Here is a 24,038-nt window from a genome sequence, read left to right as displayed (position 1 = left end):
TGCGCTGTTCTCTCCTTCGAGCTCTCTCCACGGACAGAGGGCTTCCACTTCCATGCGTCGTCGTCGACAGTCACACGACCCGGCGACCGGCGTCGAGCACAGTAGGTATGTATGTGCAGTGAGTGGGAATGAGGAGGTCGTGATCTGTGAGGTGTTCCGGGCCCTTCAGCGACGACATTTCCACACCACTCTCACGTCTGCGTTGCAGTTAGTTCCCTATCGTGGCCATTCTTCAGCTGTCTGTGTGTGCGCGCGTCTTCGTGCTGCGCTGTGCAGGCGGACTTGCCCATCTGTCTCACAGTGCTGTGGTGGGGCCGTAGCATCCATACGGACTTGCCGGACGGAGTTACGGGGGGAGACTGAGGAACTGTATGTAAAGTGAAAAGCACTCTACGGCACGCCACAGTAAGTTACGAGGGGAGGGATTTCACACAGATTTGCCACATCCAATCTACCCCCAGGACTTCAATCCCGCCACCGCAGGAGAAACAGCGGAAACGTGGCAGACATGTCCCTGACTGCCTACCTGCTGCTGCTGCTGCCTGACAACTATCTAGCCACCTACTCTAGGTAGAGCACCAGTAATACGCTATCTATCTCACCCCCGCATCCGCCAGCCATTGAAGTAGATATCCCATCCACAAGCTATGGATTCTGGTCGATCCCGAATTGTCTAGAATACCTCCCACCGCTAACCGGTTTCCACCCGGGAGTGGTCCTCTCTTTCTCGCGCTCCAGCAACAGCTGCGTCTTCCGTCTCTCCCGCTCCTCCCGCTCTTCACGCTCTCGTCGGAGTTTAGCAATCCTACCATCGGCGTCATCAGTTGTCGGATATTTAGCTCCCCTGTCGCCATCGTGGTCGCGGTGGCGGTGGCGGCGGTGCCTCTGCCCCTCACGAGATCTAGACCTCCGCGTGCGCGATCTGGATCTCGAGCGGCGTTTCCTCCCGGAGGTATTAGGATGACGATCTTTCTTCGGTGATGCTGAGCGGGACCGCCGACGGCTGTGCCAGTCGCTGTCCCGCCGCCGCCGCCCCTCCGCTGCCACCCCCTCCGCCGCCGTCGCCGCCACCGCCCCGCCAACATCGACCTCCCTACTCCGCCGCCACTCCGCCCGCTCACTCTCCGCATCCCGCAGCTGGCGCACGCCCGAGTTCACAGCTTTCAACGGATCATCCCAATCCTTCCACCTCTCCCTGCCCCTCCCTCCTCCCCTCCCCCTCCCGCTCCCGCCCCCCCTCCCCTCACTCCCCTCACCCCCCCCCTCCACCCCCTCCTCCCCAGGCAGCTTCACATACCAAGGCCTAACCTCATCACACGGCCTACCCAGGGCATTCCGGAACGTATCAGCCTCCCACTTCGCCTCCTTCTCCTTCCTCTCGCGCTCGGCCTCCTCGTTCCTTCCCGCCGCCCCTCCCCCCGCAGGCAACGGGAACAGGTTGATATGCCCGTCTGATCCCACGATCCCCTCCCGGTTCACGCGCCCGTCGAGCTGCCGCTGCGCTGGTGTCTTGGTCGCCGGCTTCGGGCGCTGGGAGTCGGGTGTCGCCGGCTCCTCCGTGACTGGAGCTGGAGCTGGAGCTGTGGTGACCGTGGTTGTGCCCGTGCCGCCCGCGCCCGCCCTCAGCAGCTCGAGCCGCTCCGACGCGGCAGAGGCCTGCGCGGCGTCTGCGGCGAGGGCGGCGGTCACCGCGGCAGCGGCTTCGTCGGAGCGCACGCGCGCGATGTTGGCGGCGTTGTAGACATGGTAGGATTTGTGGTGGAGGAGGTGGAGGGGCATGGTGGGCGGGGTTGTTGTTGGGCAGTTGGTGAGTTGCGGGCTGGGAGTTGAGCTGTGGGTGGTGTGGTCTGGTGGTGGGCGGTGTGGTGTGGTAGACAGGTGCCAAGTGGAAGCGAGAACGAACGAGCTAGGGGGTCATGTGATAGGTACTTTAGAGGCTTTAGTGAGAGGTGGCGGGTGATGTCGTGTGCGATGAATCGTGAATGATGAATCGTGAATTGTGACTCGAGAGATGCGAAATACGTAGAGCACCTACGGTACATCTTGGAATTACGGTACATATTGGAATTACGGTACATCTTGGAATTACGGTACATCTTGGAATTACATACGGTACATGGCATCGAATGGAAACGAAATCACAAGTAGAGTACAAATACACCCGTCGTCATTCATCCGCACATCCCCACACCCGCACATCCTCTGATCTTCATGCTCCCTCAACACAGACAGACAGACACGCCGACCTCCTTCTAACCCAAAACGCAAAATACAAGCTCACACACCACCACAACCTGCACCACACAAGGGGATAATCCATTCGCGACTGGGAGGTGACCACAAATACCAGTATCCCCACGCCTGCCATCGACAATGACAGCTAAACAGGCTAAGCCCTACCATACTGTCCCCAATCCCCATCCCGTTCGCCTCGCCCTTACTCGATCTTGATACTACCGTAAATCTTTCTGACAAAGAAGTAACTCGAAAAGAACCCGATAGAACCTGTACGCACACACCTAGTCAGCCCAGCCCAGCCCAGCCCAGCCCCCATCTCCGAGAAGAAAAACAACGTACCAGTCAGAATAAAGAACATAAACCCAATCAGCGCCGAGTAACCGAGGTACAGGACGTTTCCCGTGAAGCTTCCCAGGCTCAGCTTGCTGATCCAGTAGATGATGGCGTTCAAGAAGATGTAGACCGCGCAGGCGCCCGACGTGCAGAATGCGCGCCACTGCCAGTGGTAGTTTTCGCTGCAGAGCAGGAAGTAGACCATCAGGATGGTCACCATCGAGCAGGTGACGATCTATGTGCGATCACCATCACGTTAGCCTCCCTCGGAAGTAACCAAGAGGTGCGTAAAAAAACACGAAACGGGTGACATACCATGATGCCGTAGCAGACGAAGAGGAAGCCGAACATGTAGTACACTTTGTGGAACCAGATGGAATTCATGATGAAGTACAGCTCGACGAAGATGGCTCCGAACGGCAGAATACCGGCCAGCAGTATCGACGGGATAGGCCTAAGGTACGTCTGCGACGGTGGGATTTGTCTCGGAATCTGGTTTGTCCTGACCGGAGCCTCTGGGATAGGCGCGCGGAACCCGAACCAACTACCACCGAACGAAAGAGGCACCGAGATGATGAACCAGATACAGATGAGCGCGAGCATGGTAGTGAACGGAACGGCGCCAGATGACTGCTGGAAGAACAGGAAGAGGTTGAGGAAGAAAAAGGTGCCGAAGACAATACCGGGGACCATGATGGGTGTGTACACGATGTTCTGCTTCCATGCCTCGCCGCCGAGCGTCTTGTACACCCGCGCGGACACGTAGCCACCGACGAAACCGAGCAATGTGTACAGGAGGATTGCAACGGTACCCAGACTGCCACGGTTGGACGGTGACAGGAAACCTAGCAGCGCGAATACAATAGTAAACCCGGTCATGAAGAACAGCTGCGCACCCGAACCAAGGAAGATGGACAGCAACATGGGATTCTTGGGCGGACGGAAGACATCCCCGTGGACCAACTTCCAGCCGGAATCGTCCTGCACGTCCTCGTTGAGGTCCAGTTGGTTGTAGCGGGTAATATCCTTACGCAAGGCGCGCAGAAGCACCATTCCGACCATGGAAGTAAGGAACACCACTATGATAGCAGAATTCACGAGTGAAAACCAGTGAATATTGGGATCCACGACACCAAGGTACTTGTCCCAGCGGGTTGCCCACGCCGTGTTGGATGGCTTCCAGTAGACAGAGTAAGTGAAGAGGACCTCAGTACCGCCCTCCATATCGAGCGATATCTGCGTAGCGTCGTCACAGTCCGCCCCGAACTCCCTCAAGGGGTCTTCCCGGCTACTGCGCGACTCGGGTTGCACTGTTACTCCAACCACACGGTATCGAGGTTCACCATTGCGAGTCGAGATCTTATGGAACTCGACGATGAAGTTGTAGTGGTTGTTGAAGTAGGCTGTAGGGCGCCTATCGTCCTCGGGCTCCGGAACGTCAACAAAGCCCAGCGGGAAACCTTGAGTGAAATATTCGTTGCCACGCTGATCTTGCGTCTGGGTGGCCGCCGGAAGCCCGTCCACGAGTAGGTTGAGATTAAAGTTCTGCCATATCTTGCGCGTCACGAACTGTGCCATTGGCTTATCGTACTTCTTCGGCTCACATAGTCTTTTGCAGGTCTCATTCTTTGCCATGCGTAGCTCAAACGGCGAAGTTAGGATTCGGTCGCCAAACAGAATGGATCCCAGCGATTCGGAGACTTTTTTGGGCCCGCCTTCTGGTCGGCAGAAACCGAACTGGGGAAGGTAGTAGTCATAGGACCAGACCGAGTGGAGCTGTTGCTGCTCCGGTGTGGCATCGCTCGTGCTGGGCGTCAAATGGTTGACGTAGAGTGGCACCCGGTCATCCTTCTTGTAGTCGGTCGGAGCAACGCCGGGAAGGTAAAAGGCGGAAGCCACGGAGCTCAGAGACAGAGCTCCAAGCACCGAAAGACGCATGGCGGGGGGTCGGGGCGTCGTCGGTGGGCGGAAGTTAGGGGGGCTCTGGAAGCTATCAGAGCTTCGACTCGCGCGGTAGCGAAGTGGGGTGCGACGGTTTCAGGCAGGTGCAGTAATAATTCGGCCGATATGTTCGATGGATTGTTCGCGATGGAGCCCGTGATGGGTGGGATATGTGTAGACGCTGGTCGTGGCACGTTGCCGTCGATGTCGTAGGTTATAAGTTGAAGCTTGCAAGAAGTTTAACTGGCCAAAGTGGCTCTAGCGTCGCGGAGCCTCCTGAGACCACATTCGTGCTCCACAGACCATGGAATCCAAAAGATTTGCCGAGCTTTTTTGGGCGGTAGCACGTCACGGCATGCAGCGGCAAGAAAATAGCAAAAAATAATCCCTCCGACCAGAGTCGAACTGGTGACCAACGGATGACAACTTCACAATTACAGTCCGGTGTGATACCAACTACACCACAGAGGGTATGTATAAACTCTTTTTTAATCAATATATACCACAATCACTAGTGTTTGAAATGAGGCACAAATAACACTTTACATTTGCTGCGATATATCACTCGTCGGACTTCATAGCAGCATCGTGGACGGATCAAGACAACAAAGGGATTAAGTACATAGGGCGTATATACCTAACAGCCCTTGTCTGGAATTGATCGAATGCAGAGATGACGAGACCAAAGACAAAAAAAAAAGCAAAATATGTAGATACCATCGCACTCCCCGCACTTGTCGGGCCCGGGGTTTTTCTCCGCTGTCTAATCCGCATCTTCGTCCAAAAAGCACTTCCCATGGTAGATATCTACCGTCTCCCCCGCAAGGGATAGGAAAGCGTTTATGCGAGAATCTTGGCCTGCAGTGGGTAGGCAGGGCATGTGCAGTTGGCGCTGGGCGCTGGGCAGTCGCTGCAAGGTGGCAAACGGCTTCGGTCTGTACATAACCTGGATATCCAACATCGCAAGGCGTCCTTTCACTGCGCATTAAGAGAAAGATTGACTTCGGTTTTCGACTGCTTATGTTACGTGCGCGGAGGATGCACCGACATCTCCTAGTATGCACATGTAGGTAGGACCAACACAACATGGTGCGCAGTCAACGCTGCATTCCGGCTTGTGACTTGTGCATCGTGCCACTAATTTTGTACATACACGAACTTTGCATTTCTAAGAAAAAGCAAGCAAGAAAAAAACACCATCCAAAAACACCCGCCAATTAAGCATTCCATTACCAAAGTTCTCCTCCCGCCAGAGCCTGGGCCAATCAGTCCCAGGAATCGGCCACTGATACCGGTGATCGCGGACGAGGGGCATTTGACGGTACTTCTGGCCCAGATGACGGAATTACGTCCCCTGGCACCTCTAAAACCGGACGTTTCGGGGTGACAATGCCTGGCGTGTAGCGTTTGCACCAGTAGATAGCCTGTTGAGCTCCGTACAACGCATGTTTCCTTGTTGACACTGAAAACACTCTGTCGAGTTCCTCCAAAGAACGCCCTAAGATTCGTTAGCAAGGTTTCACGTAGGTATGCACAATTTGGTGATAGCAACACGCCTTTGGTCTCTGGTACAAAGCTGTCGAAAGTTAGCGCGGGGAGCCTTTGGTCAGGCCACTGTAGAAGCTCGAGAACATACAATAGCACTAGCAAGAATCCCACCAGATTCCACGTCCCGTAGAATGACAGCATCCCGTCAGGCCCGAGACGGTTTTCTCCCTTCATCGCGGGCAGGGTCATTGTGACGCAAAAGTTGAAAACCCAGGTAACGGCGGTCGCAATGGACATTCCAATCTCTCGAATATAGAGAGGGTAGCTGGGAATATGTTATTACGGCTACACCGAGGGGTCAACGGGGGAGAGGGAATCCTACCATTCCGCGGAATATGTAAAAGGCACAGGCCCTTCGCCTGGGGAATAAGCAACAGCAAAAAGGTATATCCCCAACATGATGATGGCCTCTTTCGTTTTGTCGTTCTCGTCGCTCTTGATGTTGAAAGCCCCAGCAGTTAAGAACAGGAAGACAGACATAAGCGGGAAAGTGATGAGAAGCAATTTTCGACGGCCTGACACGGTGTCGATGATCCTGACCGCCGGCAACGCAAAAACAAAATTAATGAGACCGAATCCCATGGTAAAGAGCATGGAGTTCCGTCCCGTAACCCCAGCATCACTGATGATATCTGTTGAGTACTGGTTGAATCAGCCCAAGTCGACGGAGGTGGTTCGTGCGGATACGGGCTCTTACATGCACCATCGTATTGACCCCACAAAATTGCTGCATGAACATGACGATAAACTACACGAGAATACATCAGTATTGACGTGAAACGAGGGCATGAATCGGTGGAGAGATCTACCGAGGCTTGCAGAGCTCTTCTGTTTCTTGGTCGACTGAAAATCTCAAAGAGTCTGTGATGCCGATTTTGGATCTCTCGCTCCGCATGCAGCAAGCAATGGATGTAGAAGAGGTCTCGAGCGGCTTGCAGACGAGATTCCCGTAGCTGGCAAAGGGAATCGTAGGCGTTCTTGTAGTATTGAGTGCCATGTTTCATGTACCATCTGTTCCGGTTAGGAAGCTGCTCTTGCTCCAACTCCAATACTGGGCCATATATACCGTGGTGACTCCGGAACGAACCACACATGCACACATACGACAAGCGGGAGAACCATAGGACTGCCGATCATCAAACGCCAACGGAGGCTCTGGGTCCGGTGTCAGTGAAGTACTGTAGCAAGATGCAGTGCATGGGCCCATACGCATTCCGTGCTCAAAAGCGTTGCAAACACCTTATTCTTGAGTGCCTCTGTGCAAACCTCGTTGGAATCGACATTTCCCACATCGTAGAATACTCTTCCCATCAGTGTACCCAGAAAGATCCCGAAAGCTGTAAACATTTGCCACTGCATGACCAGTGCTCCTCGGATCGAACTGGGAGCTGTTTCGGCGGCGTAAACCGGCACTGTTGCGCTCTTTGGTCCAATACCCAGGCCTATGTTCTGTCAGATTGGAGCTACAATGGGTGGTTAGTCGGAAGCCATACCGAGCACCAAACGCAGAATGAACATTGACTGCCAGCTCCGCGTAAAGCTCTGGCCCAGGCAGCTCAGAGACGATATGAGGCAGGTGACGAAGATTGTCCCCCGCCGACCCAGAAAGTGGTTCATGGGATTTGTGAGCAGCAGACAGCTAAAGAAGCAGCACAAAAGCGGTGCGCTGCTGACCAGGCCTTGACGGGATGCATGAGTTGTTGGGTACGGCATCAACTAGCGTCGAGTGTGAGACCACAACTCACCGAAAATATCACGTCTATCGTCCAGTCCGAAGGCGGTCTTGAACAGGACATTGGCTTTTTTGTTTTCCCCACGTCAGTTCGGCATTGGGGAGCGGGCGCAGATGTGCAGTCTGCTTACCTCCATTGATTGCGGACCTTGATCCGACGTCGGTTAGTAGTATTCGCAGGGCTGAATGTGGGGAAGTAAAGTTCTCACTGGTCCCAACCCTGCACTGCAGCAGATGTGGCACACACGATGATCAGGGACCATAGCTTTCGAGGCTGGTGCCACCTATGAGTCTTCTCTCGATCAAGTGCGTTTGCGTCCTCGGGAAGGAGTTGAAGGTGTTCGTCTGGTCTCCGCCAGGCCTCGTTGTCCTGGGCCAATATTGCCGCGTCCGCAAACCGAGCCCGCTCGCTCGCAGGAAGCCCGTATCGTGCAGCGAAGGCCTCCCCCAACTCGCGCAATTTCGGGCGGTCCAGATTGAGGAGCGGATTGGAGAGCACTCCGAATTCATTCTGGCTGCAGTTATCCGAGAGAATCCTATCGAGCTCGAAGTCGCGTTCGGGCTCAGACGTGACGGATGGGAGAGGAAACGCTTCCTTGTCGGTGGAGTCCATTTGCGCAAGCGTGTCGTCCGGGCTTTGAGATCATCGCTGATGGAAGGGGGCGCGATGCCCTTTAATATATACGATCAGAACGGGAGGGGGAATCGAGGGGCATTGCTTGTGCTTGCAGTAATAATTATTCTGGCAACCCTTCCGCGGGGGCGGGGGGTGACCAGGAGCGACTCTGGAATTTGGGCTGACAGCGAGCATGCCGCTGCGCACATCGTGCAACTCGGGGGGGCACTCTTCTAACCGCTGCGAGTATGCCGATTTCTTGGGAGGTATCACGGCATGTTGCAGCTGCGAAACCGAACGGCTGCGCACTGGACTTGCGGCAGGCTCGAGAGGAGCCTTGCTCGTTGAACATGAGAATCCCGTGTTCTGGTTTCTCAGCGGTGCGAAATTCGCTCATTGTAACTCTATTCGACTTCCAGGCACCCACTTCGGACCTAGTGCCGCTTTCTCACTGCACACTTCAACTGTGTTTTGTTTTTTATGCTGGGCTATTGCGAATGCAGTTGTGGGATAGAGTTGTGTGGAATGCGTATGTGTGTATATAAGTGGCTAGCATGTAGCATATTCCCCGCTCTCGCTTCGGTCCGCCTTGATTCCATCTGCCTTGATTCCATCTGCCCATGGGGAACCGACTATCCTCTCCGACAGCTGCATATCCTCTCCGACAGCTGCACGACCCCAACCACACGCTCAGCCATCGTGGTGTAGCACAACCTGCATGACTGTCCAAGGCAATTGGCTCCCGCTGCCGGGATGCAGATCCTACCCCACCACTCTTCCCAAACACCGTCTAAGGCAGACTCGGTCATATGTAGAGTAGCTTTTCCCCTCCGACCTGGATCGGTTCCTGCCGCCACTGCATGGTTGACGGCTTCACCCTCTTTGGCGTCCGATAGATCTGCAACGGCCTCAAAAACTCGCCTTTCGGCCTCTACGAGAATCGCTTCCTGAATTTCCCACAAGTACCCCCGGCCCATGCTCGGGGAAGAAATAGTCACAATGGCCATGGGACCCACCGATATCATCGCAATCGTGTCCTTGAGTTGGAAGCTGTATCACGACTGCCTGGTAGGTGAAATCAACCCTCGCATACGAGTCCTCCGCTGATGCGGAAACAAGTTGGTCGCATACGAAGCTCCGGACTCCTTCAGGCAACTCGTAAACGAGCTTCAGTCACTCCAGGGAACTTTGCGGTTGCTCCGGGCAAATGTGGAGGCCGACAATGCTTTCTTGGATAAAGCATCCGCAGAACGCCAAGCGACACTGCAGAGTGGAATCGAAGGTTGTTGGGAAACGCTGAAGTCACTCGAACGGCTCACCGTCGGCTTCTACAATTTCAGGAGAAGTGGCTCTTTGCAACTTATCAAGCGGATAAAGTGGGCATATCACCAGAGCCAGATCGAGGGCTACCGAGCACGCATCATGGCGCATACGTGCACTCTCTCGTTGACCATGTCGGCCATGGGAAAGTCAGTCTCCTTTCCGAGCGACTGCTTCGTATGCTGATCATGTATCGAACAGCGCCACTCTGTTGAACATCCAGCAGAGGCTCGACATAGCCCTGTCACCGCATCGGCTCCAAGACCTCGAACGTGAGCAGATAACATATGAACCGGAAACTCCATCCGCGAGCGACGATGATTCCTCCTCTTCGATGCCATCGCCTCCAGGGCCAAGTCTACCGCGGGGAAGCATAGACACCGATGCAACTTTATTCGACCCAGACAAAAGCCGCAGTCCTAGTTTTGCATCCTCTTCCAAGGCTGGAATTCTAGGTCCAATCTCCCCAGCAGCATCGGATTCGGGTATCAGGAGCACGTTAGCTGGGGGGCACCGGCTCGGGAATGATCCCTCGGACCTAGGCCAAGTTGTAGCCGACGCAAATGCTCTACTGAAATGCATACCCCAAGAGCTGCCGGAGAGCAAGCGGCCGACAACTCCGCCTCTAGTCGATCCTCCATATCCGGAATACGTGGTCGACCAGGAAACAGCTCAGCGGTTTCGGACGGCTGCTTCGTCTCAGAATTCTAGAGCAGTCAGCGTGACTGATTGGCTGCGATGTGCTGGTTGGTGGTTATTGAAGGCATGTCCCCTCCCGTAAGATCAGACTCTGCAATGTATGATGGGGCTCTGACTAGTCTCTTTGTAGAGCAGAACCATGTTTTCGGCATATGAGCGGGATTTTCGTGAAGGGAGCCCTTATTCCTCTCTCCGTGGGGCTAGTATCACACCGGCACCAATAAACCAGGAGAGAAATGAAGTATCTTTATTACTGGCGTTGGACAATATGAGAAAGGTTATCTATTACCGCTATCTATAGTCGCTATCAGATCGCTCACCATATACTCTAGGTTTCATGGATTGTTTACGAGGTCGTGCTGAAGGACGAAGCGATAGCATCATCACTCACAGACCACAACCTCAAGCTCTTCTTAGATCTCATCCATGTATGGAATCCTATTCTGCGCAAATGCGTAGGAGTGCTAAATCCCATTGAAGGCGATACATCACGATTTCCCTACCCTCCTTAGGGCCGAGGCACTGATTGCACAACCGGAGGACATAAGGATGCCACTTCATACGACGATCTGGGAACGTTCTTATGTCATCGATCGCAAAATCGCCAATGGCGTCTTACTAAGACAAGATTGCGGTGATCATTCGCGGTGGACTGCCGTTGAAATCAAGGATACAGGTGCATGTGGCGCAGGGGAACATATGCTCTTCCGAACGTAGGGCACTTCTTCGTCATCCGGAACCATGCTAATGCTGTCTAGATTTGTTAACGCAGCCATTGGAGAAAATGAGTATCGAGTGAGGAGTATGGGTGCACCGTATCTACTCGTTCTCTGGTGCCGAGACGGGGAAAGCGATTTCAAGGTCACTATATGCAGCCAGCAAGGCGTATTGCACTTATCGCGTGACTGTAAGTGAATGTCGTGCGGTCCATGTTCTGCCGACCTCCAATTGATCTGTTCTAGTGACCAGGGAATGCCTTTCGAGGACCGAAACTCGTGGGGTCAGACTGCCGCTGAAGCCGACACTGGAGCTTTTGTTTCCAGGCCCCATGCCCGCTGCGATCGAATTTCTCAACGAAGGAGGTATGTACAAACCCATACTAGCAATCAGCAATGTCAATCCTAAACATGGCCTTTCAACTGACTTCTATGATGTACTAGATTTCGAAGAGTTCTTGAGAATCCCTATACAGTACTTCGAGGCTGTTACGCAGGAACGTGAAGAAAACTCAGACAATGAGAGGTTACTAGAACCTCCTATGTATGTTACACCTTCCCATGCCCTGATAGGCTGTGGCTCATCACAACTCAGTGTGCTCGAATCTATGGCACATGTCACACCCACCGATACTCGAGTCCGAGTGCCCACCCATATGTTCTGCGAAGTGCGCATTCTCGAGACCTCGGAAGGAGGTTGGCGGCGGACCAGACGACTGGTGTTCACAAGCTCGCCCAAAGAACAGCCACCGCAGTGCAAAAGCTACTGTACGTCCAGCCAATTGAACTCAATATCCAGCGCTGATGAAAGCGACAGTTCTTCCGTTGGACCGTGTCTACGTGATGCATGAGACCGGATCCAAAAAACTCATCCTCAAGTACTCCGACTGCAATCAAAGTCGCTTGATAAAGCAGCCGGATAAAACACACAAATGGAACAGAGAATACGACCCGAACGATCCCAATATATGCTTGAGCTTGTCTTTTCTCTCACCGGCCGGTATGAGTTTCATATTTGCAGACTTGAGTATTTAACTAGGCTGGCGACTGATATCAGTGCAGACGCCCACGACTTTAAGCAGAAAGTTCTCAATTACTCCCTAGATCCGTTGTGGCAATCGTAACATCCTCCCACTGTCCTTTTCAATTGACATCGGCCAGCCATATTGACGTTTTCCAGCGGCGACGGCGAACGCCAGGTATACTCCGTCTTCAAAGTAACGGGGATCGGTCAGAAGGACTACAAATGTCGTGCCCTGCAAACGATCTCAACGACTGGCGACGGCTGGACCTTCGCATCCATCTTCTACGGTTCGTCTTATGCGTCCACCCCGGCCGCAAATGACAGGCCCTAACTCCACACAGTCCCCAAGACTATCGATTTTACGCTAGAACCCGGCCGCGGCCTCACTGCGCACTTCGATCCGAAATCAACGTTCGTGACGGATTACATATCCAACCACACGATGCAGTATTGCGACATGAGGGCGCCGCTGGCCGCAAAGTTCCACCACTGCGAGAAGCGGCATCTGGCGCTGGACATATCGTTCAGGGAGTTTTCGGTGGCGCAGCAACTCTTCCAATCGTTGACCTCGGGCTGGCTGCTCAAGTACGCAAGGTCAGTACCCCTCCTCCTCCGTCCCCCTCATCCGTTGACATCCACCCCTAGCAACGTAATCCGTGTTAAATACGAGCCCACCACCCTCCAAAGCCGGTTCAACCGTAAACCCCGCGGTCCCAAAGCCGCCGCGAACATTTCGGTGTGGCAGAAAGACCCGGGGAAGAAGCAGCTTCTTGTGCGCTGGCACGGCGTGAATACGGGAGGGGACCACTGGTTATCCGCCGCATGTACCTACAACCCCTACATCATTCCACTGGCGATATAAACTCACAACTGCATTGTAGTACCCGCATCACCAACAATGAACCAGCCACAAAAACCCGGCTCGGAAAAGGCCGTGGTGCTCAGTATCGACACCGCCCGCGGGACGAGCATAAACCTGGGTGCTATGGCGGCTGTTGAAGCTACTAACACTGGCGGTGGTGGTAAGGAGAAGGAGGGCGCTGAGATCGAGGGGCTGATCACCATTCAGTTCGAGACTTGTAGAGGTAAGGGGGTTGGATGGATACCCGACGAGCGGTGGGGGGAGGGAGAGAGGGGAGGGGGAGGGGGGATGGGGGGATGATAAATTAGAGTGCTGATACGAGTGTGTGGACAGAGAAGGAGAAATTCGCGGAAGCGTCGGGGTTGGTTTGTCCTTGAGTGATGGCCCATAGGGTAGGCGGGCGGGTCTCTGGATGGTCGTGCGTAAGTACTTGTGATTGATATTGAGGTGGTGCGGCGGGAGAGTACTGGAATGGCGTGGGACGCTGGAGTTTGGGGGACTTTAACGATATGGTGGGTGGATGTTTGGCGTTAAAGTTTTGTGGGGTACCTGGTTTTGGGGAATGGGGTGTGAGGATGGAATGTTTTAGGTTGTGGCCCCAATAACCGCGACGTAATATACGGATCACACGATGATATCCAATTTTATGTTCTGCACATTGCACTCAGGCACAGTTTCACGCAAGTGTGTGTGTGACAAGTGTGGAGACTCAAAAAGTTATTGATTATCAGATTACCCAGACAACAAACGCCTTAGCCACTCATTACCAAATACCAACATCACCGTAGTTCCTGGGTATCATTACGCACGTCGTACTCCGTCTTTCGGCAGCCGAGTAATTACACTCCCTTCTGCGGCACCGTCTCGGTGGTAGTCGCGATCCTCCCATCGAGGACATACGAGATCGGCGTGACCTCGCGCACATAGTCCGCCCAGACCTCGTCCATCGTGTCCAGGGTGACAAAGTCGGTCCTGGGGGCCCAGAAGTTGTCGCCGCCGGTGGCCAGGAAGTCGAGCGTGCTGATGGTGTAGGTCTTGGTCAGGTCGATGGGCTGGGCTTTGATCTTCAGCGTGATGAGACGGCTGCCAACGGGGTTCGTCGGGTTGTAGGTGAGCCGGATGCTGCGCGAGACTTGCACCATGCTCGTTACTGCGAGGCCGTTTTCTTGGTTGAGGCGCGAGGCGATCCCCTCGAAGATGGTCCATAGCTGCTCGCCGGTGAAGTCGAGCTCGACGATGCTGCGGCGAAGGTTAGCGGCTGGAACGGAGGAGGTGTGGGGGAACATACCTGTTGCCGAAGGGGAAGCACTCGAGCGCCTGCTGCAGCGTGATTTTTCCGGCGTCAATCTCGGCGCGTATACCGCCGGCGTTGATGATAGCACCGGCCAGGTTCTCGGAAGGGCGGTAGTCCTCCATCGAGTCCGCGGTGAAGTCGCCGAGCGTGCACTCCATCGATTGGCAAGTGGACTGAATGAGATCGAACTCAGTGACCCCGAGTACGGTACCGGAGTATGCTTCGAAGGCAGTGGACCATCCCTTGATCTGCGACTTGAGTCCGACATCCTCCTTGGTGGCATTGGTCAGGTGGAAGGGAGCACCCTCGTAAGCAACGATCTTGCCCTTCGAGTCGTACTCTACGTCGATGTATCCGAGATATTCACCCCAGCGGTAGGCCTGCACGATGAAGACTTCGTCGCCGTCGAGGTTGGTCTCGATGGTGGGGTATTTTCCTTTGGCGGCAGTCTGGTTGCCGAGCAGAGTGTGCGAGTGACCACCAATGATCAGCGAGATATCGGTCGTCGCCTTTGCAAGCTCGATATCCTTGTCATAGCCGATGTGGGTAAGAGCCACAATACGTTTAATATCCCGGTGCTTCTTCTTGATGGCCTTGACAGTACGGATGGCAGCGGCCACAGGATCCTCGAAAGTGGTGCCGTTTCCAGGGTTGGAAATACCGGCAGTAGTCTCGGTGGTCACTGCAAGGACCGCGAGCTTGTGCTTTTTGAAGATCTTGTATGGCAGGAGAGCACTTGCAAGCTCCCTGTTGTCTGTATGGACGTTGCTGGAAATGACAGGGAAAGTCAGGTTGTGCAGGAAACCGGCGAGCAAATCGTCGCCGTCGTCAAACTCGTGGTTTCCTAAAGTCATAGCGTCGAATCCAAGCTGGTTGAGTGTCTCGGCAATCTTCTCGCCCTTGAAGATGGTGTAGAAAAGGGTTCCCTTCAACCCATCAGCGTCGGTTCGACATTTCCACAGCTGTACATGACCGAACTCACCTGGAATTCGTCTCCGGCGTTCAGGAACAGCGAGTTCTTGTGCGTCTTCCTCGTCTGGTCGATAACCGTTTTGACACGGGAGTAACCTCCAACACATCCTATATCGATGTTAGCGGCTAACTAGCACCAGTGCCGATATTGACGATTTCCCCTACCCTTCGACGGATCAATGCAGGACGACCCGCTGGCACGGAATTCATCGAGATGTCTGCGCTTCCATATCAGTTCGGCCATTCTCCCCATCCCCCTCTCCTTCCGAGAATGCTCACGCGTGAACATCATTGATGTGGTAGAACGAGATCTCATAGTTCTTTCCGTTCTTCTGCCGTCCATTCTTCCACTTCCCCGTCGTGTCCTTGCTGCCGCCATTCGAGTACCCGCGATCCCTCCTGCCCAGGCCGCTCCTCCGCGATACCAGCTTATCGACGATGACTTCCGGCTCCGCGTCCGCGAGGACGCCTGCAAACACCGACAGCGCCTCCAAGACCAAGGCGATTCCTGTAAAGAACTTCATACCTACTTATCCAACTCTCAATTCTCGAATCGGTTCGCTGTGCTGAGTGGAAGGCGAGTTGAAGAGGAGGAGGGAAGGCGGGATACCTACTTCGCACTTTATACTACAACACGACTGGGTGTTCTACTTTGTCGCACGAGACGTTCAGGCATAGTACAGCTCCAGAAAAAATACCCACTTAGAGTACTAGTGATTAGCTTATCCACGTGGGGCAGAGATAGATATGTAATCACAACTCTCTCAAGTTTCAACCGCCGCCGCGCCCGCCAGGCCGCCGTCTGCCTGCTTGGCTTCTCAATCTCTTTTCTATCAAGACTTCTGGCGAATCTCCTCCTCGCATGCCCAACCGGGGATTTGATAGAGTACTCCACATAGATATATAGAGAGAGACCGGCCGGCACCGAGCAGCGGGCACACAGGCTGGCATGATTGGCCATCCGTGAACGGGCAGGGACGACGTTAAGCTGCCCTATCCGGATAAGCTCCGGCTCGGCATCGCTGCCTAGTTTATCTCGAGCTGGGATCAGGATTCAGGATGGTTGATATGTAAACATCTCGAATTCCGAAGTCTGCGGTGCCCAGTTGTGGGTGTACACATCACAGACAGACAGATAGAAAGACAGACGCGGCACGCTATTCGCGGTGAGAAGGTGCAAGTGACGAGAAGCTTGGCTCTTGGGTGGAGACTGAGTACCGGTTGATAGGTTGGGTTCGGGCCATATATATCAAGATTCAAGATACGGGCCTTAATTCAACCGTTTGTTCCATTCACAAAGCTTGCTATATCTACTATACATAGCTTTTTTGTCCATGAAACCAGCAACTGCAAAATCCAAATTCCCTGTCTCGCGTATGTACGTACCTTTTCTTTTCTTTGGTCATCAATTGCATGCAGCCTCATAGAGAGAGATCTTCAATTTATTTCGCATGCAGCCTATATACCGGTAGTAGACTGTGGCGAACCGCCACACTCCTTTCCTGCCCAGTGCCCAGTGCCCACTCTGACCGGCCGGGGTGGAGGCCCCGATACGTACCGGCCAGCACGATGTGGCACCGCTGCCTACCAAACAAAAGTTCCGAGCCACAAGTCGTGTTGCAGGAAATCTCTCCACGCCCGGCGAGGATGGATCGAAGCAGCAAGGGTGACGAATATTATGGGGACTTGAGCGTATGTAGGGCGGCAATCATCAGATAAACCCCGGTTCTTCGTATCAATATCAATCATCCCATGACTTCACTGATGATTTTGGTGAGTTATGTATCAATCCGACAGCCAGAATAGGTACGGTATCTATGTGGTTCACAGGAACACGGTTATTGACAGTGATGGACTCGTCGACTTGAGGGGGATTATGGTTTTATGGAAGACTGCTCGAGGTATGAGGTATGTATTCCGGACGAGAAGCTCGCGAGGACTTCCATCCGAGTCCGTGCCTATCATCCCAACTAAACAGGAGTTGTTTATATCATCAATGGAGGCTGGGTACAATGGATTCCATAGTCCAAACTCCGGAGACAAACAAAGAACTATATGCCCATTCCTGCCAAACAACACCTCCGAAACAAAGAAACCCGCTCCCTTCCCAACTCCATTCCCAACCCCATTCCCAACTTCAACTTCAACCTCAACCCTCTCCAACCTCACCATCTGATTCCCGCCTCATATCCAACCTCCAAATCCCAATCCCCAGCTCCATAGCAATGTCGCACACGAGATCAACTCAAGCACCGGGCGAGCAGCTATCCGCAGCGATGCGAGACGTCGTAGCGCGCAGAGCGGAAATAAAAGCTGCCGAGGTGGATAAATTTACATTTACTGCTGCCGTGAGTTCCTGCAGGCTGCGCACTCCCCTCTCCTCCGCTCGCTGAACGGGAGACTAACGGTGGCTAACGGTGGTGGTTGTGGTGGATATAGCTGATCCGTGCTCGGCGTGCAGTCAGTGGCCGCCGCAATGTGTTAGCCGAGGAGTACATGTACCAGAAGACGTTGGTGGCGGTGGTGCAGCAGGAGAAGGAGGAGAAGGGGGAGATCAAAGCCGTGCGGGAGCAGAGGAGGCAGGAGAAGGCGGATGAGGTGTGGGGCCATTCTCTGGTATGATGACCACACGACCGCGACCGAGAAATACAATGTATGTATTCTATCAGGCTGCCAATAGTTTTACACTATTACTACTGGTCCTCCAAGGTCCTCATGTACACACACGCCCCCTCTCTTTTGTTCGATTCCACAGATTCACCTCCAAACACCTGCCCATCCATCCGTCCATCCGTCCATCCGTCCATCCATCCATCCCAAAAATCCGAAGCCACAAGAGAATAAAAGAAGAAAGCAAAGAAAGGAAGAAGAATACAAGATCACGGTTACTTCATATGCTCCTAGATGATGCCCTACTCCTTTTTGCGACACCAACATCCTCCCTCGCCACCGCGTTCCACAACGACCGTAACATCGACACCCTCCACGTTCTGCTTCAGCCAGTCCTCGACGCGCCTTCTGATGGACTCCGCATCGCCCTCGGCAGTGACGTGTACGACGCCGCGGACCATGCCCTCTCCACTCTGCCAGAACCTCGTTGCTTGGTAGCCGCGCACGCCCGGGAGTGCGCTGATACCTGCGATGGCCTCGCGGAGAGTGTACTCGGTTCCGGCATCGACTGTCAAGAGCAGGTTCTTGGCGGCGGAAGTAACCAGCGGGATGGAAGAGGCAAAGATGAGGATGGCGATGAGCATCGACGCCAGCGGGTCGAAGCCGGGCCAGGATGTATAGTGGATCAAAACCGTCGAGATCACAACGCTCAACGAGCCCAGTGCGTCGGCAAGAATGTGCAGAAAGATGCCATGCATGTTGTCGCTTCCGTCTGCGCCGCCACCATGGGAGTGACTGTGGCCGCCGCCGCCATGGGCGTGTGCGTGGTCGAAGGCAAAGATGCCAACCATGTTCACGGCGAGGCCAGCGGTGGAGACGAAGAATAGCTCGCCGAGGCGGGACATCTCCGTTGGCGCTTTGAGACGCTCCAGCGCTTCAAAGACGATCTCAATGGAGATGAGCCTGGGGAAATGTTAATATATCAATTGACGGTGCGGGCGAGGGTAATTACATTAGGAATATGCCGTTGGCAAACCCGGCCAGGGTATCCATCTTTCCCAAACCATAAGGATACCTGCTGCTAGGTGGCCATTTGCTCATGACCGCAGCTGAAACACCGACGGCCAGTGCGAGACAGTCGAAGAACATGTGTACGCTGTCGCTGATGAGGCCCAAGGATCCGGTAAGGAAACCATATGCGGTCTGGACTATCATGAACAAAAAGTTAAGACACATGAAGTACGATATCCTTCGGGAGTCTTTCTCCAGCAGGATCGAGTGGATAAGTGGTGTGCCCTCGAACTTCCGCAGCAGGAACATCGTCATGGCGGAAGGAGGGGTAGCACTGTGGTGGTGATGGTCATCATGGCCATGGTTGTGTTCCTGGGAATGGCCGTGGGAATGGCCATGCGAGTTGTCGTGACCGTGATCATGTCCGTCATGCCCACCTGCGGAAGCTCTACTGTCGAACGAGATCGCTGTGTAATGTCGTGTAAGCGATCACCCGTGAAATGGCAGAGGGACGGTCATACCTGCCAAAGCCAATCCTCCAAGGCCGGCTTCACTCCAGATGTCGTTTCCGGTGATCAGCCCGAACACCCAGCCGCCGGCAATAGCAGCGAATATGCCGGCGCCATACACGGCGTTCTCCTTGACTCCCTCCCCGAATACCGCCGCCGCCGCACCAACAACGCAAGCGAGCAACCCGAGCCCTGGCAGCCCATTCGTCAGCCCCGGATAAGCCGTGGCTTCCACTCCCAAGAGCCAAGCGAGTAATGCCACGGAGCCAGGGACACATGCCGCCACCAACGCAACCCTGTTCACATGTGCGGAGGGCTTTTCTGGTGTCCAGGGACTATGCATCCATACCGTTGCGGCGAATAGCGCGGTGTAGGCAATCAATATCCCCAACACACGCTCTCCGTACTCAACCTCCCGCCAGAGATCCCACGCCGCCGTAACACCGACAGCGCTCATCACGGTCTTCCGCTTGGTCACATATTTCACCCCCATGCTCTCCAGCCCGGAGGCCATGTACACCAGCACCAACGCCGCAGTCCTGACGCCTCCCAGCTCCATAGCCGCAAAGAAACACACCCAGATACCGGTCACGCGCTCGGCCACCTCCCGCACCGATATAGGAAGTGGCTTCCGCCGTGCATATCCGCCGCCTTCATCCACCGAATCCGGAAACTGTAGTTTTACGATGCCAAACAGGAATGTCAAAAAAAGCGTCCCCGACGAGACCGCGGCTGCGGCAGACAGCCGCGCGAGCAGTCCGAAGAATGCTGACGGCTCGGCTAGTACCTGCGCTGTTCCCGCGGTGGGCGAGTGCTCGTGTTTCGGCGAGGTGGGATTGAACGAATGTGAGAGCGACGCGAGCATCAGCGCCGTCGTAACGAACAGCGGAGTGGTAAGGGAGGAGAACGTCAATGCGATCGGGTCCCTAAACAAGTCAATGAGTCTGTCCGGCTCCGGACGTAACGGGGGCAGAGCAGTACTCATTGTTGGAGAACGGCTCGCTCTTTTTTCTGGAATGAGCTGCAGCTGAGTATGCCACCGCCACGGGAGGTCCCGCGATGTCCGGCGCGGGAGACGCGTAGCCATTCTGCAAAGGGGACTGACCCAACGAAGGGCTGTATCGGTGCGTACGTGTCCTTCCCGCCGGAGGTCCCAGCGAAGGGGAGTGTGAATGTGAAAGTTTGGGCGTCGTAGAAGCAGTCGTAATCGTGGGCGACGGCGTAAGTGGGTGTGAGTGGGAATGACCGTGGCCGTTTACCTTGGGTTCGTGGCTGTGGTCGTGTCCGTAGTCATCGTGGTCGTGGCTGTGGTGGGCGTGATCGTGGTCGTGGTCGCGGTCGTGGTCGTGATTGTAGTCGTGATCGGGGTCGTGGTGATTGCTATTGCTGTACATGGCGACGAGGAACCTTGATGGGGAGGGGAAAGGGTGGCCTTGATTCACTGTGCAGACATGTAGGTATCTTCTGTGATCTGGAGGTAGGGATGAAGATGACGGGGGTGCGGGCCGGAGAGGGATGAGCTGGTGATTGATGCACTTCTCAGGAACGGAACCCCTTTGTGAGTGTGTTCTTTGCAGGGGGCAAACTGGAGCGGCGCAGTGGACGGTAAAGATGGTACGAAACTGAGGGGCAAAGGCTATTTGGCTCTTATCGTGGCATTACGAAGGTATCTGGGGAAGTTTGATGCCAGATTGGAGTGAATCGGCTTCCCACGGGCATGCGTGGGTTACTGCGTCTCGAAATGCAAAGCGAACGTTTGAAGACCATAAGCAGCAGGGGTAATAATGTACGATTATCTGCAGGCACCATCGAAACATCGCGATCTCACCGGAGACAAAGCTAATGCCATCCATCTGTCGTGGCGAGGCGACTGACTACCAGCATCTACCGATCATACCGGAGACAAACCTAATCTCATCCATCTGTTAGAGATACCCCGTGGCAAGGCGATCACCAGCATCCACAGACCATACGGGAAGATCTTTGTTTTCGTCCAAAATCAAATCTCAAACATCGAGATCAGGTCGCCGACTTTAACAATGATCCACCGGGCCAGAAATTCAAACTCGATTTTGGGGGATCTGCTGGCGGGACATGTCGCTGCAGTCTTTCGAGAAAGAGGCAGGCCCGAGTGGACGAGACCGCGGTGGTTCGTGAACGGAATCCAGAGGGGACCGATGCATTAACACTGTGCGAAATCGGCGTGTAGATCTTTTGGCCACCATTCGGGCCGAAAGTTTCGTCGCTCTGCGCTCGTGTCCACTGCCCTATCTGCCCGGCAATTGATCACCGGACCTGCAACATATTGTATGCGAACAACTCTTAAAGGCCTCTTCACCGTCGCCGCTCCCATAATTCCGTGAGTGAAGGAGTCGACGAGTGGTGGGAGCTAGCGTTCCGCCATGTCTTGCCTCCAGGTGGCATGGGTTGAGACTGACAGCTCAAGTAAGGGAGGTATCCGGAAACAAAGTCAGATTCGAGAATGCCCCTAGCGAGCCAGATGTGAGCTCCAGCTGGCGTTACCGAATAGGTCCATGTGCAATTCCGAGTCCCAAGTGGCATCTAGCGATGAATCCGCATGGCCGGCCAGATGGCATTCCTCCAGGCTCCAGCTCTTCACTTACTACTCTACCTGCGGGGCGGGAATATTCATAATCAGTGCATCGACTATTCTCCACGCACGACCTGAGAAGAAACATCCCATGCAATTGTGGGGTTGTGGGGTCGAGTACCATAGGTATCCAGTCAGGCCGCCTATGCACACAGTCAGTGCTTATCCATTCTGCGGAACCGTTTAATCGGGAGCCTCATGGGTTTCCACACCGTTTCTTCCAGAAGGGTGCCCAAAGCAGCTGTGCAAGGTTCAATGGGTGGTTGGGCGGCTAAACACGTCGTCACATTCTAATCCTCACCATCCAACGGCCAAACCACCACTACCACCATTACCACCGCCACGTTTCCTTCCGTCAGAATGGCGAACCCATCGGACCCAGTGTACCTCAAGGCTCTCCTCGCAATTCAGCCATGGGCTCTTCATCTCTGTTTCATCTCGATAACAATCACCGGCTTCCTTATTCTGTCGTTGCCGTTCCGGTACACTCCCGCGCCTGATGGCCGGCCGCGAGTTGTCGTTTTGGTCCTTGGCGATATAGGGCGAAGTCCGAGAATGCAGCATCATGCGCTTTCTATTGCACGCAAGGGAGGGAAGGTGGATCTTGTTGGGTACAATGGTATGCTTGGTGCTGGATTGGATGATGGGAGGCAAGGTGGACGCTGACGGAAGCTGGCCAGATACGCCTCCGCGCCAGGAGATCCTTTCGAATCCCTCCATCTACATCCATCCATTGAAACCACCGCCAAAGTTTTTGGACACCTCTACGGCAACGAAATTCGTATTCTTTGCCCCGTTCAAGGCGCTCTACCAGCTTCTTACGCTCCTGGATACGCTCCTTTACACCATCCCCATTACAACGGGATATGTGCTGGTTCAAAACCCTCCCTCTATTCCAACATTGGTTGTGGCCAAGGTTGCCGCAGTTCTGAGGGGCCAGAAGGTGGTTATCGATTGGCACAACTTCGGCTACAGCATCCTGCAGATGAAGTTGAAGGAACACCCGTTGGTCCTGGGCGCGAAGCTGTTTGTCCCCATTTCCCCGCCTGTATTTCGAGAGCTCTTTAGATGACTAATTGATTTAGCTACGAGATAATCCTCGGTCGCATAACAGCTGACGCGAACTTTACCGTTACCGCCTCGATGAACAAGCGCCTCCGCGAATCGTGGGGTTTCAAGTCTCCAATCCACACACTTTACGACCGGCCGCCCTCGCACTTCCAGCCCTTCTCCGACTCCGAGCGCGCCACGTTCCTCAAAGCCAACGCCGACGTTGCCCCATACGCCGACAAGATCCTCTCGGGGCAGACCAAGCTGCTCATTTCCTCGACCTCCTGGACCGCCGACGAAGACTTCTCGCTCCTCCTCGGCGCGCTGTCCGTGTACGACCGGCGCGCCAGCGCCGAGAACTTCCTGCGGCCGAACTCGGTCCCGTCGATTCTCGCGGTGATCACCGGCAAAGGTCCGCTGCGCGATGGATACATGGCGCGCGTGGAATCCCTCGAGTTCCAGTACATCACCGTAAAGAGCGTGTGGCTCGAGGCAGAGGACTACCCGAAGATGATTGCGTGCGCAGACCTGGGCGTGAGCTTGCACACCAGCAGCTCCGGCATGGACCTGCCCATGAAGGTCGTGGATCTGTTCGGCGTGGGCGTGCCAGTCGCAGCGGTAAGGTTCGAAAGTGTCGGTGAGCTCGTGAAGGAGGGCGAGAATGGCGTCACCTTCACCACTGAGGATGAGCTGGCCGGTGTACTGGGAAGACTGTTTGACCCCAGGAGAAAGCAGGAGCTGGAAAAACTCAAGGCGGGCGCGTTGAAGGAGACGGAGAATCGATGGGATCAGAACTGGGACAAGACTGCGGCACCAGTGTTTAGCCTGTAGGCTGTACGAGTAGATCGACGCGCGTGCACTTGGGAATACATTAGGTACATACATTCAATCTTGGGGACACTTTGGCACTTGAATACTTAGGCAGGCCGCTTTTGAATAATACAATATCACA

At 54.5% G+C, this 24,038-nt stretch overlaps 7 protein-coding genes and 1 non-coding gene across 8 annotated transcripts; 2 read left to right on the top strand and 6 right to left on the bottom strand.

Annotated features, from left to right (window-relative positions):
• Positions 1-645: 645 nt before the first annotated feature.
• On the bottom strand, positions 646-1,779 carry BZA05DRAFT_440610 (uncharacterized protein; the record flags this gene model as incomplete). The annotated part of the gene is made up of 2 exons (XM_051486607.1): positions 646-805; positions 1,298-1,779. 2 exons carry the CDS (start codon positions 1,777-1,779, stop codon positions 646-648), a joined length of 642 nt encoding a protein of 213 aa, XP_051344605.1.
• A 269-nt stretch (positions 1,780-2,048) lies between these two features.
• BZA05DRAFT_346451 (uncharacterized protein) lies at positions 2,049-4,847 on the bottom strand. Its single transcript, XM_051481193.1, has 3 exons — positions 2,887-4,847; positions 2,578-2,806; positions 2,049-2,505 (listed from the first exon to the last, which is right to left on the bottom strand). Exons 1-3 carry the CDS (start codon positions 4,507-4,509, stop codon positions 2,438-2,440), a joined length of 1,920 nt encoding a protein of 639 aa, XP_051344604.1. The 5' UTR covers positions 4,510-4,847; the 3' UTR covers positions 2,049-2,437.
• A 50-nt stretch (positions 4,848-4,897) lies between these two features.
• BZA05DRAFT_t7 lies at positions 4,898-4,983 on the bottom strand. Its single transcript has one exon. It is a non-coding gene; the product is annotated as a tRNA-Tyr (tRNA).
• Positions 4,984-5,552: 569 nt separating this feature from the next.
• Positions 5,553-8,603, bottom strand: BZA05DRAFT_383048 (MFS sugar transporter). The gene is made up of 12 exons (XM_051482184.1): positions 8,002-8,603; positions 7,924-7,940; positions 7,806-7,859; positions 7,554-7,739; positions 7,270-7,502; positions 7,127-7,215; positions 6,870-7,071; positions 6,758-6,808; positions 6,383-6,702; positions 6,149-6,325; positions 6,069-6,088; positions 5,553-6,010 (listed from the first exon to the last, which is right to left on the bottom strand). The coding sequence occupies exons 1-12, from the start codon at positions 8,403-8,405 to the stop codon at positions 5,778-5,780; spliced, it is 1,986 nt and encodes a 661-aa protein (XP_051344603.1). The 5' UTR covers positions 8,406-8,603; the 3' UTR covers positions 5,553-5,777.
• A 392-nt stretch (positions 8,604-8,995) lies between these two features.
• BZA05DRAFT_383045 (uncharacterized protein) lies at positions 8,996-13,695 on the top strand. Its single transcript, XM_051482183.1, has 17 exons — positions 8,996-9,476; positions 9,528-9,877; positions 9,930-10,491; positions 10,558-10,704; positions 10,760-10,855; positions 10,908-11,140; positions 11,186-11,334; positions 11,390-11,509; positions 11,588-11,687; positions 11,739-11,911; positions 11,961-12,143; positions 12,206-12,263; positions 12,324-12,454; positions 12,509-12,761; positions 12,813-12,991; positions 13,049-13,252; positions 13,363-13,695. Exons 1-17 carry the CDS (start codon positions 9,384-9,386, stop codon positions 13,404-13,406), a joined length of 3,075 nt encoding a protein of 1,024 aa, XP_051344602.1. The 5' UTR covers positions 8,996-9,383; the 3' UTR covers positions 13,407-13,695.
• Positions 13,696-13,730: 35 nt separating this feature from the next.
• Positions 13,731-16,151, bottom strand: BZA05DRAFT_346445 (5'-nucleotidase). Its single transcript, XM_051481192.1, has 5 exons — positions 15,575-16,151; positions 15,461-15,513; positions 15,306-15,403; positions 14,318-15,249; positions 13,731-14,268 (listed from the first exon to the last, which is right to left on the bottom strand). Exons 1-5 carry the CDS (start codon positions 15,817-15,819, stop codon positions 13,869-13,871), a joined length of 1,728 nt encoding a protein of 575 aa, XP_051344601.1. The 5' UTR covers positions 15,820-16,151; the 3' UTR covers positions 13,731-13,868.
• Positions 16,152-17,997: 1,846 nt separating this feature from the next.
• On the bottom strand, positions 17,998-21,149 carry BZA05DRAFT_383036 (cation efflux family-domain-containing protein). The gene is made up of 4 exons (XM_051482182.1): positions 20,407-21,149; positions 19,438-20,351; positions 18,918-19,383; positions 17,998-18,868 (listed from the first exon to the last, which is right to left on the bottom strand). Exons 1-4 carry the CDS (start codon positions 20,817-20,819, stop codon positions 18,208-18,210), a joined length of 2,454 nt encoding a protein of 817 aa, XP_051344600.1. The 5' UTR covers positions 20,820-21,149; the 3' UTR covers positions 17,998-18,207.
• Positions 21,150-22,345: 1,196 nt separating this feature from the next.
• Positions 22,346-24,037, top strand: BZA05DRAFT_346437 (uncharacterized protein). Its single transcript, XM_051481191.1, has 3 exons — positions 22,346-22,655; positions 22,717-23,062; positions 23,122-24,037. The coding sequence occupies exons 1-3, from the start codon at positions 22,397-22,399 to the stop codon at positions 23,915-23,917; spliced, it is 1,401 nt and encodes a 466-aa protein (XP_051344599.1). The 5' UTR covers positions 22,346-22,396; the 3' UTR covers positions 23,918-24,037.
• The last annotated feature ends 1 nt before the right edge of the window (position 24,038 follows it).

The sequence above is a fragment of the Tricharina praecox genome, assembly GCF_024521635.1.
Source record: "Tricharina praecox strain CBS 144465 chromosome Unknown BZA05scaffold_1, whole genome shotgun sequence".
Classification (NCBI taxonomy): Eukaryota; Fungi; Ascomycota; class Pezizomycetes; order Pezizales; family Pyronemataceae; genus Tricharina; species Tricharina praecox.
This window is presented reverse-complemented; position numbering and strand designations above follow the sequence as displayed.

Coding starts and splice junctions, on each gene's coding strand:
- BZA05DRAFT_346445 (XM_051481192.1), bottom strand. CDS start 15,819: ATGAAGTTCTTTACAGGAATCGCCTTGGTCTTGGAGGCGCTGTCGGTG. Junction 15,514..15,574: donor CACATCAATGATGTTCACGC/GTGAGCATTCTC, acceptor ATGGAAGCGCAG/ACATCTCGATGAATTCCGTG. Junction 15,250..15,305: donor ACGCCGGAGACGAATTCCAG/GTGAGTTCGGTC, acceptor GATGGGTTGAAG/GGAACCCTTTTCTACACCAT.
- BZA05DRAFT_346451 (XM_051481193.1), bottom strand. CDS start 4,509: ATGCGTCTTTCGGTGCTTGGAGCTCTGTCTCTGAGCTCCGTGGCTTCC. Junction 2,807..2,886: donor TCGTCTGCTACGGCATCATG/GTATGTCACCCG, acceptor GATCGCACATAG/ATCGTCACCTGCTCGATGGT. Junction 2,506..2,577: donor TATGTTCTTTATTCTGACTG/GTACGTTGTTTT, acceptor GTGTGCGTACAG/GTTCTATCGGGTTCTTTTCG.
- BZA05DRAFT_383045 (XM_051482183.1), top strand. CDS start 9,384: ATGCTCGGGGAAGAAATAGTCACAATGGCCATGGGACCCACCGATATC. Junction 9,477..9,527: donor AGCTGTATCACGACTGCCTG/GTAGGTGAAATC, acceptor TGCGGAAACAAG/TTGGTCGCATACGAAGCTCC. Junction 12,992..13,048: donor CCACTGGTTATCCGCCGCAT/GTACCTACAACC, acceptor ACTGCATTGTAG/TACCCGCATCACCAACAATG.
- BZA05DRAFT_383048 (XM_051482184.1), bottom strand. CDS start 8,405: ATGGACTCCACCGACAAGGAAGCGTTTCCTCTCCCATCCGTCACGTCT. Junction 6,809..6,869: donor GAAGAGCTCTGCAAGCCTCG/GTAGATCTCTCC, acceptor ATTCTCGTGTAG/TTTATCGTCATGTTCATGCA. Junction 6,326..6,382: donor TTTACATATTCCGCGGAATG/GTAGGATTCCCT, acceptor ACATATTCCCAG/CTACCCTCTCTATATTCGAG.
- BZA05DRAFT_346437 (XM_051481191.1), top strand. CDS start 22,397: ATGGCGAACCCATCGGACCCAGTGTACCTCAAGGCTCTCCTCGCAATT. Junction 22,656..22,716: donor GGATCTTGTTGGGTACAATG/GTATGCTTGGTG, acceptor GAAGCTGGCCAG/ATACGCCTCCGCGCCAGGAG. Junction 23,063..23,121: donor TTGGTCCTGGGCGCGAAGCT/GTTTGTCCCCAT, acceptor TAATTGATTTAG/CTACGAGATAATCCTCGGTC.
- BZA05DRAFT_383036 (XM_051482182.1), bottom strand. CDS start 20,819: ATGTACAGCAATAGCAATCACCACGACCCCGATCACGACTACAATCAC. Junction 19,384..19,437: donor TGGAGGATTGGCTTTGGCAG/GTATGACCGTCC, acceptor GACATTACACAG/CGATCTCGTTCGACAGTAGA. Junction 18,869..18,917: donor GCCAACGGCATATTCCTAAT/GTAATTACCCTC, acceptor ACATTTCCCCAG/GCTCATCTCCATTGAGATCG.